Source organism: Perognathus longimembris, chromosome 2 (genome assembly GCF_023159225.1).
Source record: "Perognathus longimembris pacificus isolate PPM17 chromosome 2, ASM2315922v1, whole genome shotgun sequence".
Taxonomy (NCBI): Eukaryota; Metazoa; Chordata; class Mammalia; order Rodentia; family Heteromyidae; genus Perognathus; species Perognathus longimembris.
Genome location: NC_063162.1, coordinates 107,994,639 through 108,007,642, shown reverse-complemented (window position 1 = coordinate 108,007,642; position 13,004 = coordinate 107,994,639). Strand labels below are relative to the sequence as shown.

The window sequence follows — 13,004 nt, the reverse complement described above, 5'->3', positions numbered from 1 at the left end:
AATCCTCATTCCCACTACATATGAAAGAGTTATTAAATAGAAGATCCTGGTTTTTAACTTCTCAAGATGCAAAGTATGTAAGATTTTTTTAGGGATGGAGTAAAAAAGTGACTGTCACAGAAAAATTCTTAGGTAAAACAAGATATCTATGAAAACAAAACAAGGCATATAGTTCATTCATCACACTAACATATATGTGAATGATCAGTGTTTGAGCTGAACAGATAACAGGTAAAGAATGCAAAAAATTATGAGACAAAAATTTCTGTAAAAGAAAATATTTTATGCTATCATAAACATATTTTTTTCTCTTAAGTAGAGCTTATGAGTTACCAAGACATAATAGATCTAAGACATAATAGATTTTCTAAAATAATGGTGCACATTATTTTGGAAGGATTTACAAAAATCTAAAATGATACTTTATTTCTAACATACTTACTGTAGCTTTATTGTCTATTCTTATATACAATGTAGAGGTTTAGAATTGCACCCAAGACAGAAAACTATTAACAACGTCTTTTCTCTAAAATAACTAATAAAATTGGAGTATATATAATTGATATTTAAAAATCAAGCCACTGTGATTTTTTTAGGAACATTTATATAGAGATGACAATTCTACAAACAGCAAAAATGAATTTGCTTACACCATACTGCTTACAGCACAATACCAGTAGATGGCACTCACTAAGAGAAAATCCTTAAATCTGTGCCTTCCCTGACTTTAGAAAACAGAAATTTAGAGAACATAATTAGTCAACTTGTTAGAAAAAGTTCTATGATATATTCCCTCATATCCCAGACAATATCTTTCAAAGTGACGGCAATTCTCCTAAAACCATCAAAAATAGAAATTTGCAATTCCCCTAAAAGTATTGGAGATGAGTTCTCAAATTCTTACAATATTTTGTTTTATCCACACTTATTTATGGTACTGCAATTACATTTCTTATACAATCATGCCCAAACTTTTATTGAATCTACTATAAATTCTATATTTTAATCAGTACTCATCATAGCTATCACTTGTTTGTAATAAAGATACTCAGTGAGAACTATAAGACTACAAGAGTTACCAAGGTTAGAATTTTGCTTGTAAGAACAGAAATCTTTAAATAAAATTGTAATTCTCATAGATATGTAGACACAGAGAAAGCAAATGAGGGGACACTGCTAAAACAAGATCATCACCCACACTCTCTGCAATGTTAAATCATGTTATACCTAGCAACAACCAGTATTTCATTATGGTTTCAGTGTTTGTTTTTGCTCTAGAAACATAGTAATCATTTAGAGAGCAAAGAATGTGATACAATTATAGAATTTAGAAAACAGCTAAAAACTACAACTTTGAATCATAAAATAATTACAAATATAATATTCTGTGATAATAATTTGGTCAGGAACTCAAATTACCCTTGAGAGACAAACCACATTTTGTGTATGAAATGATATAGAAGACCTAGTTATAATCTTTATCATCTATCTCTCTATTGATTGATAGATCTGTTAATTGATCGATCTATCTGTTGATCTATCTATCTATCTATCTATTTATCTATCTATCTATCTATCTATCTGTCTGTCTATCTATCATCTTTGGTTAGGGTAGTAGTTTTAGCACATTAACCTTCTTTTACTTACTTGATAGTTGGGAAAAAAAGATACAGATTACAATTTAAATTGAATAAAATGCACAGTGAAGTCTGAGTTACCTCTCTCTACTTCAGTATTACCAGGAACATGATGTTTTACACCCACTGCTGTCAGATTACTTATTTACAGGAATGACAGTTTCTAACTAATTTTTTGCTTTAGTTCTAACAGTCAAATATTTTATTCAGAAACATGTTAAACTATCAGAGAATGTAGAATAGAGGTATAACATTTATTATCTCAGTATACGAAAAATATTAAAATGAAATTGCTGGATACACCTAAATATCTGCATTACATGGGAATTAACTGGATGATCAATTCTTAGCAGTACATACAATCAAATTAGACCTTTGGTTCCCAAAACCAAGTGTGGATATGAATCACCTGAATGGTTTCAAAACTCATCGCTCGTTTCCAACTACAGATTCTCTGATCCATTTGTTATGGTATTGAAGTAGGGAGATGAGGTCTGGCTGCAGCCATATTGGCCACATGGTGAATGGTAGGATCTAGTATCTTGTCTTCATGTTGGAAGAAGGTGAAGCCCTGCCTCCCTGGTGATGGGCATGACTGAATCTCTGGAGGCAGGGGCACACCTCTGGCTAATAGATTACTAAACCTGTCAGACCAGGGTTTGGGTCTGGGAGCTCCCTGTGACCTCTGCCCCCTGGCCTGACCCTATACCGGTGGATCAGTTCAGGCACCATTATGCCATGCCATGTGTCTCCGTGTTTATGTCCTGTCTCCTGTCTCCTGTCTCTTCTCCAGTCACCATGTTATCCCAGTTCAGCTTCCTTGTCTCCTGTCCTGGCTTTTCTGTGATCACCATAGCATCCCAATTCAGCTCTCCATTGGAGCTGAATTGGATTATTGGTATTGTTTTTGTTCTTTCTTTCCTCTCTGATACATTTTCCTAATTGTGTTAAATATATTTGCTGGCTGCTGGTCTTTGAGACAGGAGTTCACTATGCAGTCACCAGCCTTTTAATATAAAAGACTCTAAGAGTTGATCATTCCAAATGTGGCTTCCCTGATTTCTAACCTATAAAAAAATATGGTGTCAGAATTTGCCCATCTACCAAATCTACTGTTCATGCCCATGTGCTGCTAGCTGCATGCCATGTAGCTAGGCTTGGATAAATACTGATGTAAGTCAACATTTATATTGATCTTGTTAAATAAATAAATAATTTGCACACACACACACACACACACACACACACACACACACAGAGTTTTCCTGATTAACATGCGTATTTCAAAACTGTTGAGATTTTATGCCACATGTACCAAACACATCTAAGTTCTGAAAGCCAGGGAAGTATAAAAATAAATTAATTATATCCCCTTTACTTTTCTACAAAGTGCCTAGAAATATGGATATATAGAGATAGATGTGTTTATATATCATATGTACACAATTTTTGAGTAAATTTTTTATTTACTCAAAATGGGTATGGTTATTTAATCTTTTGATTTAAAAAATTCTAGATTTCAAAAAAATCTCATATTACATTATTGGCAAGAAAATAAATGCACGCTAATTCAATTTGTCAGGAAGAAGCCTTTTGAGAAACATCCACAATGCTCATGGAAGAGGTGGCCCATCCCTGGGAATGCACTCACCTGTATGTATAAGGACCTCTTTGTTTAACTTTAATGTTGCTGCTGTTTACTACCACTTCTTGAGGATTTTGCACATCAAAAATCCAAAACTGTCTGTACACTTCTGTGCCTGTTTTTACCCAGTTTTTAAAAGCAATTGTACCTTCTTCAAGGACGACTTCCTGTGAAAAAGAACATGAATGTGAGTGATTTCTTTGTAGTAAATACGGGCACTTCAAAGAGTTTATAAGACTTAGTAAGCCAGGATTAAAGGGCCATGCCAAAGTATCTTGCTCATGACAACCTTGTCATCATTGTCAGACATTTGAAGTGGGGAAGATTCAGCAGAGTACAGAAACCTCTTTTTTTTAGTTATATTTCATTGATAAGATGATGTACAGAGAGGGTACAGTTACATAATAAGGTAGTGAGTACATTTCTTGTCATATTTGTTATACTCTCCTGCATTTTTCTTGCCCTTCCCTAGTTCAGATAAGCATATATACAATATCCAGTGTACCAGAATCATATACAGTGACCACAGGGGGTATGTCAAAGGAAATGCACCTACATTAAACATTAAACATAATGACAACAGTAAAATCCTCCTGTTTCCATCTCTTGGAGTTCATTTTTCTTAGCCTCATCTTATATAATCATATGTATGTAGCTGTTGAGCTATTGTGCTCCTGGAAGGTCTATGCTAGACCTTTTTATGTTTATTTAGTAATTGTTTGGTTTTAGAGACATGATGTAAAGTTGCTGACCAAAACATGTAGAAATACCACTTGAAAAGAAGTTTGTTATTTTACAGACATGATCTGTCCTCTGTGTTCTAGGCTTGTCTCGCTCAACATTATTTGCAGAAGCCTCTTTTAATTAATGTTTTCCTGAAATAATCAGTGTGTAATAGGAAAGCTATGAATGCTGATTCTCCTTCAGAATCTTTCTCACTATAATGGTCTACCTAATTCTTAACATATTTGCAGAAATATCCATATCCCCAGAAATTATTACTTGTCTATAATTGAGTCCTACATCTTATAACTAAAGGACAAGATATTGTATGAATATATGTTTATATTATTCATTATTAATCATGGATGCTCTTTGTACTGAAAACATTCACATGGAAAACCAATGTTGGAATTGAATCATCCTACATTAGAAATCTAGTTCTCATCAAGGAACATAGGGACAAAGTGGAAAAACACTAAACACCTGATGGTTCGTTTTCGACCTTCAGGATTCAGGAGTGGCCATTGATGCCCTCTCAGTTTCCTTCTTCTGAACAGGAAGTCTATGAAGGAAGGAATTCTATGAAGCTGTAGTAAAGAGATCAAATGAAGATTTTAGAGCCTGTAGTTTAAATAAGTCCTTTGGATAGAAGGCCCAGGTTCCATAGCTCCTATTTGCCCTAGTAAGCAAGAGGAAGAGGAAGAAAGCAATTTCAAGGAAAATGAGTCTAGAGAACCATGAATACAGAAATACTCTAACAAATTTTTGTTTCCTCTACCAAGAAGCACCAGTTCATGATGGTTCAAGTAGGGGCAATGAGCCTTATCACTGAGTTTCTAGCAGAGCACATTAAGGCTCTAAGAAGCCAGGTCACTGACCCACATTATAGTCATCTAGGCAAACAGCATAGTCATGAAGACAATATTGTTCCCTGACCTTTATTCTTATCCTCTTTTACATCAATCTATTAGAAATTATTTTCTTAATGTCACCCTCTGCACTTAGTTGGTAGATGTCAAATTAAGTTTCATAGCTTAAGGATGTGTTATTGCTTAATGTAGTTAGAAAGGAATTCCTTAGAGAAGAATTGGGCATTTGGTGAAAATATAATTACAAAACCCTGGGCTGTTGTAATCCACTTAAAATGGGAACAAGAGCTGATAAAGTGGCTTTTTATGATAAATTGCCCTTGAAAGCTCTCTAATTTGCTCTCCAAAAAGCTGTTGTCTAAAGTAAGAAGATCAATATTAAAACAAAATTGTGCAAACTATGATTGTTCTAAGGGTAGACAAGTTTATGAATGCTGAAGGTGAAGCCTATTTAATCTACCCTACTTCAAGTAGCTAGCCAGTTTCCACATACTATCCAACTTCAAGAGACACACCCAGTTTCCATACACTGAAAGAATCTTACAGTCTATCTAATATAATATCTACTATTTATTTTGTGTCTCAAGGTACATGTTTTGTTTCAGTCCTTACTGAAAAGACTCATTAAATTCTTAAAGAATTGAAAAGGGGTTTATACACAAGGTTCCTGAGAGGACAAAATGAAAGTATTGTCTTTCTTTTAAGACTAGAAATAACTTTGCCTTATTTGTTACCACATTTAACTGTTTAAATGGAGAAAGTGAAATGAAGGCACTGAGATATAAGCAACTATTCAATGTCACATAACTATTTGTAACACATAATGAAGGTGTAAATTTTTTCACTCCAGTATTGTTTGTCTGATATAACTTCACACACTCTTTAAATTAAGAAGAGTGAGGGAAGGAGTGGGAAGGGAAGGAAAGGGTAAGCCTACTGAAAAGGCTGACACTGATTAAGATGCATTGTATTCATAAACTTCCTTGTTAAATTGCAACTCCTTTGCACAACTAACTTAAAGATAACTAAAATAGGAAGTAGGGCTGTGGCTCAAGTGGTAGAGCACTAGCCTTGAGCAAAAAAAGTTCAGGTACAGTATCTAGGCACTGAGTTCAAGCCCCACAACCAAAAAACAAAACACAACAAAAGATAACTAAAATAAATACATACATTGTTTAAAAGACTGTTGAAGTAGGCAGAATATAAATGTAATTACTCTGATGCCAGTGTTTCTATATTAGAGAATTGTTTCTTGAATTGTAAAATTAGACATCATTGTATGTCCCTTATGAATTTAAAAGACTTGGATTTTAAATTAGTTGTGTTATCTAGCCTATTATGCAAATCTTCCATTAAATTTGAATTAAATATGATGATTATGTACACAGCAAAGCAAATAAAATTTAAGATCCTTTCACACTCCTAATACATAAGATAGTATTCAATCAAGACATAAAGTACACATACTATCTAGCCTCAGGAATGACTGCATTACTTCTGGTGACTCGCACATCATACAGCAAGGATGGAAGTGACCATGAAATTCCTATTCTTCTATGTGCATTTGAAGAAGATGTTTAATTCATTTGTGCCTTTTATTTAATTACATATTGGCTTGTTGCTGTTACTAAGAAACTGTTATGTATGCACCTGTCATATTTAATGCAACTATCAAAATACCCTTTCTGTATGCAGTAGATAGAATGCAAATGTAAGAAAGATTTCATTTTTTCAAGGACTTTAGAAAGTAGTAAGAACAAAGTCTTGGATAGCAGATTGAAATGTGTGAATTAGCTTATCTTGATCTTTACCCTAAGAAAGTGTTGGAGTAGTTTCTGTCTTCGAAGCATTGGGTGACGTGTTCAACACTAAAACTATGTTCAAAGGGTTCAGTCACTCAGTCAGCATTTAAATTGGGACAGATTTTTAATCTCCTGAGACCTCAATTCCCTTACTACAAGATAACAACAACAGCAATAATAATGATAATAATATGAAGCATATGAACTTTGTATTTGTATGAGTCAAAACAACTTAATAACATTGGCATATGGTTAAAATATGTGAAAACATATCAGGACAACTGGTAAGTGTGGCTACAAAGAATAATATTAGCCCATAGCAAACATTCAAGAAAGTCCCATTGTTGAGAGTCTGAACTCGAACTTCATTTACTTCCCACATTGTTTCACTGTGTGGTTCATTGAATTTGCTACCAAACCCAGTCATGTGCTAATAATTTGTGCAATGTCTCATGACACTGTTTTCTGCTGTTTTAGTTATTTTTATAATTTGTCTCATCACTGTTCAAAGAAGCACTTCCTTCAAAAGCGGATGACTATGGACAGTACTGTCTTTCTCATCTGATATTATGATTTGCTCATAACTGTAGCTCTCAGTTACAGAAAAGTTTTCCCATGTTTAAAAAAATAATGTTTGTGCACTAGAAGAAGGCAGATTAGAAGTTTGCTAATAGTTATGCTGAGAATTGAAAATGTTTTGTCATAGATTATCTTCAATTAATCTATAAAATGGTGAAATGTAGTGGAATAAGATTTAAATATAAAAATTTAAAATTTTAAACTTTAAAAGATTAACACTTTAATGCAATTCAGATGCCCAGAAATGTCCAGACTTTCCCAGTGATGTCTAAAAGTTCTGCACAAATCTGAAATGAGGCATTTTGTACATGACATGAAAAACAAACTATGGTGATAGTGCATTGAGCTGCAGGAAGAAAATTATGCATACTTTATGCTACTTTTTCCAAAACTGTTTTCTTATGATGTTTTTGTAGTAATATGGAAGCAAAACATATATGTGTGCTGTTTCTTTGTTTACTTTTATTCAGAACTTGGCATTTGCAAAGCAGGTATTCCAGGTTTTAAGTCATGCTCCAGCTCATTTTAGCCATTATTATTTTAAAGTAGAGTCTCCTTTTATGCCCTGGCTAGTCTTTGCTGCAGTACTTTCACCTCAATAACCACAAGTTAGTGGGGAATGCTGTCAAATGCCCCTGCACTTAACTTACAACAGGGTTTGGATGAAATGTCATCGTGTGAACTTTTATGGCTGGGCTGGAATTAGACTCTAAACTCTAATCTGCATAGAATGTAAAACCCATTTTTGTATTAAGGTAATTGTTTTTATTTCAAACAATTTTATTATATAGCCCATATCGGTCCAGAACTACAGTTCCTCTAGCCTCGGCCTCTCATTGCTGGAATTACAAGGGCAAACATAGCTCCATTGTTATTTAAATCTAAAAATATCTTTCTTGCTCTGATCTTATGACATTTAATATACAATATCATTACATTTAAGTTAATACTTCAGATGTGTATTTGCAGGCATTCTGTATACACTATGCAAAAAATAACAATTGTTTTTAACAAGTTTAGAAATGCTACAGTCATGTATTTTAAAATTAATATTGATTCTGAAGATGCTTTTAACAAGCTGCTAGAAGATCACTCCTTTTACTCCATGTTATGAAAACAGTGTTATATCACTGTTGTAATCACTTTCAAAATGCCATGTGAAACTGTAGTTTCTATTGTTGATGATTCTTTTGTATCCCCTTCCTGTGGTTGTACCCGCACTATCACTGTATCTCATCTGAGGACACGGGATACTGTATATACTGGTATTAGAACTAGGGAAGTGAAAGTCAAAATCGAGAGACAAAGGATAAAAAGACAAGCGACTCCAAAAGTAATACTTGCAAAACCATTTGGTGTAAACCAACTGAACAACTCATGGGGGGAGAGGGGAAGGGGAAGAAAGAGGGGGTAACAAACAGAACAAGAAATGTACCCAAGGCCTAACATATGAAACTGTAACCTCTCTGTACATCACTTTGACAATAAATAAGAAAAACAAAACAAAAAAAGACTAAGGCTAGAAAAAATAGTACCATTAAATGACTAGTATAATGGAAATTTGAACATTAATATTTTCAAAGGCAAAAGAAAACCTTAAATTCTATTTTATTTGCATAGTAAATATTATAGGGGAATTTAAATTAAAACATAAGATAACCTACATTATAAAGCATTCATTAAACTTTTATCAAGGTGTAAAATTGTCTTTTTCAAGTGGAGTCAGAATTTTGACTCTTTAGAGTATATTGGTCATTGTACATCTTTGACAGATCATGTCAGTGACGTGTGTGTGTGGTGGGGGTGGGGGGTTGTCATGGGGCCTGAACTCTATTCCTGGGCGCTTCTGTCCCTGAACCCTTCAGCTCAAGGCTAGCACTCTACCACTTGATCCACAGCACCACTTCTGGTTTTCTGGTGGCTAATTGGAGATAAGAGTCTCACAGACTTTCCTGCCTAGGCTAGTTTTGAACTGTGATCCTCAGATCTCAGCCTCCTGAGTAGCTAGGATTACAGACATGAGCCACAGGCTCCGGGCTTGGTGTTTTATGTAAACAAAGTGAAAGAGTCTTTGTTTTTCAAAACAGGGTAGATTATGGGTAGAACTAAGAGCCTCACTCAAGCATACCAACCATGTACTCATCTACTAAACTGTACACCAAGACTTCTGAGTTACTCCTGTGAGTAAAATTCACATTGACAACATGATAATAAGGAAACCTGAGAGTAAAATCAAGCTTAGCCTTGGTTGTACCACAGATATGTATTCCTTTGGGTTTTTGGTGATGATTTTCATATGTCTATGCAGTGGGCCAGCAACATAAGATATTGTCTAACAGTTCTTTCGAACTCCAATTTCAGCCTCGTACCGACCTTTTGTTATTCAGGATTCATAATGTGCCCTTTGTCTTGTAAAAGATTACACAGATACTACATGTGTCGAAAACATGAATGAAAAATACTGTATTTTTTCTCTTGTTATTTTCTATGTACTTCTGACAATGTTCTAACCATTATATCCTTAATTTTCATCATCCTGGAAGTATTTTATATCCTTTTCTATTAACCCTCAGAAATTCTTCCTGTCTCTGATAATATAAAAATCCTTATAGTAATAATTCTATTGATTTCTCTGTATGTTTAAACTCTGCTTAAACAAGAAATGCTGTTTCATTGCTTTGTAATCTCTCAAAACGTTCCAATCTTTCTGAACTCTGAACTTTGAAATAAAGCCTGCAGTTCCTATCAAGCCATTTATGAGACCCTTCTTTCATTTTTCTCAGACATATTTTTCTACCGTAAATTAAATTGGTCATCCTGTGGCTATTGATTTACCTCACTGTTGCTTCATTTAATCTCAGTATACAAAATTTCATTGCATCTCATTATCCATCTTTTTTTTCTCTCATGTATCTCCACACATTTAGAACAGAATGCCTTCTGTTTTTTGTGTTTTTTTTTTCTTATTTATTGTCAAAGTGATGTACAGAGAGGTTACAGTTTCATATGTTAGGAATTGGATACATTTCATGTACTGTTTGTTACCTTCTCCCTCATTCCCCCTCCCCCTCCCCCTTTCCTTCTTCCCCCATGAGTTGTTCAGTTCGTTTACACCAAACGGTTTTGCAAGTATTGCTTTTGTAGTCATTTGTCTTTTTATCCTGTGTCTCTTGATTTTGGTATTCCCTTTAACTTTCCTAATTCTAATACCAGTATATACAGTTTCCAATGTACTCAGATAAGATACAGTGATAGTGCAGGTATAACCACAGGAGGGAGATACAAGAAGATCATTAACAATAGAAGCTAAGGTTTCACATGGAATGTTGAAAGTAATTACAATAGTGATATATCACTCGTTTCCATAACATGGAGTTCATTTCACTTTGCATTATCTTATGCATTCATAGGGGCATAGCTATTAGGCTCTTGTGATCCTCTGTTGTGACTAGCCTAAACCTGTGCTAATTATTCCCTATGAGGGAGACCATAGAAACCATGTTTCTTTGGGTGTGGCTCACTTCACTTAGTATATTTTTTCCAAGTGCTTCCATTTCCTTACGTAATAGACAATGCCATTCTTTCTGATAGAGGCATAAAATTCCACATTTTCCTGATCCATTCGTCTACTGAGGGGCATCTGGGTTGGTTGTGCTGCGATGAACATTGTTGTGCTGGTGACTTTAGTGTGTTCTTGTTTGTGATCTTTTGGGCGGATGCCCAAAAGTGGGGCTGCTGGGTCATAGGGAAGTTCTATGTTTAGCCTTCTGAGGAATCTCCATACTGCTTTCCAGAGTGGCTGGACCAGTTTACATTCCCACCAACAATGAAGTAGGGTTCCCTTTTCGCCACATCCTCTCCAACATTTATTATTGCTAGTTTTAAAGGCTATTAAGTGTTAGTTTAAAGGCTATTTCACAATGACCTTTATTCCTTATTTCACCTCGTCCTGGGCAGTGTAATTTCTTTTTCAAGCCAAACCTCTGAACTACTGAATTCATTTGAGTTTTCTCACCTTATTAATTTAGAACATCAGTGTGTTTCTTCTCCCTACCCTATCTTCTAGCTGGTAACACTCTGGTGAGTGTGAAGCTATTAGTATGAAATAGGATGAGATAACTTTTATGCAAATCTTGTTAATCAGATTACTCTAATTTAGATTAAACTACAGTTCATTTATTAACATATACTTATATATACCCTACATAACACATTCCTGGAATTTTTCCTTGAGGGATTTTTAAGAGCCAGATATAAACATTTGTAATTAGGAAATACTTATGAGATAATCATATTAATGTGCATATTAGGAAAAGTTCAACTGAAAGTTGTGTTTCAGTAGTAAACACAACAAATATATACATATATTTATATATATTTATATTCTACTAGAAAATACATGTGCATATACAGAGAGAACATATATTGTATATATTATGTATATATAATTATATGATATATTTTTAGAAATATTGTATATATACTTTATATATGCCTATATTCTACTAGAATATGTATGCATATATAGAATATATATATTCGACTAACATGTCATATAAAATGATATAGATTTATATGAAATATAATCTGTCGGAATATATGCATATATATCCCATTAGAATATATATTCTGACAAAATATATATGCACATAAATGTATATGTTTTTATATACATATATTCATATATATTCCCCTAGAAGTTATGCACATAAGTGTATATATTTATACATATATACATATATTCTATTTTTCTCTGCATAAATCAAAATGCTGTTACTTCTTTCCATGCAGTCTCAAAAATGTATTTCTCATTCAAAAGTATCCTCGATATACTTAGGATATAAATCAATATTTATACAAATGTACATAGGTATAGTTTTATCAGAATTTGATGTTTGTGCATAATTTACTCATGTTAAATACACATAATGATGCAGCATTTCCTAAAAGGTCATTTTGTCATATGGAGTTTGGTGATTCAAAATCAACCTCTTGTTTTATGCATAAAATTACCATTACTATGGTATATGTCTGTCTGTCTGTCTATTCAGCTATCTAAAACAAGTATTCAAAGGAAATAAGGAGAGAAGGTGGAATAAATTGGAGTGGTAAGATATTTTAAAGGAAAAAAAGAGAAAATAAGAAATCAAAGTGTTATGATTGCTTAAGTACTTGTACCTTTTTAATTGTCTTCTCAATAAGCATGTCTCCAACAGGCATTAGAATACCTCCAAACACAGCCAGCACTGCCCCAATGACAGCCCCAGCAATGAGGCCACAGTTCCGATCACAGCCCATTATTCTTGTGCAGGAGTCAAATCACAAGTAAGCACCTGCTTTCTTCAAACTCCCAGGTATGGTGAAGTTGTTTTCTGTGTGCTCTGGTTCTACCATTAGAAAGAGATAATAAAACTGGAGCTTAAATATCAGTACACAAAGATCAAAGTACAAAGAAAACACACCACTGAGACAGTTAGCAATATGACAGTTCTAAATTATCAGACATTTTCCTTTTTTGTTGTTTTACCAAACTGGTTTTCTAGGTTCTTCTTCTTCTCTTGCTCCTAAGTATCTCAAAGAGGAAGAAATAATCTCAGAGATTCTTGGTTCTAAGTTTTATTTATAATTTTCCTCCTATGGATGATTAAGTTACTGAAATCCTATCTAAGGGAAACCATGTTTACATACTTATCTTTTTTCTCTTTCCCCACATCCTGCGATGCTTCATTGTACTCTCACCTCCTATCTA

The 13,004-nt window shown here is 34.0% G+C and overlaps 1 protein-coding gene across 3 annotated transcripts in view; it reads right to left on the bottom strand.

Moving 5' to 3' along the window:
• Cd36 (CD36 molecule) overlaps positions 1-13,004 on the bottom strand; it is a 74,781-nt gene that overhangs the window by 16,505 nt on the left and 45,272 nt on the right. For all 3 annotated transcript variants that reach the window (XM_048339909.1, XM_048339908.1, XM_048339907.1), the window contains exons 3-4: positions 12,434-12,642; positions 3,289-3,449 (exon numbers count right to left, since the gene is read on the bottom strand). In XM_048339909.1, coding sequence (XP_048195866.1) covers positions 3,289-3,449; positions 12,434-12,553 — 281 coding nt within the window. In that variant the 5' untranslated portion in view covers positions 12,554-12,642. The remainder of the gene's footprint in view (positions 1-3,288; positions 3,450-12,433; positions 12,643-13,004) is intronic.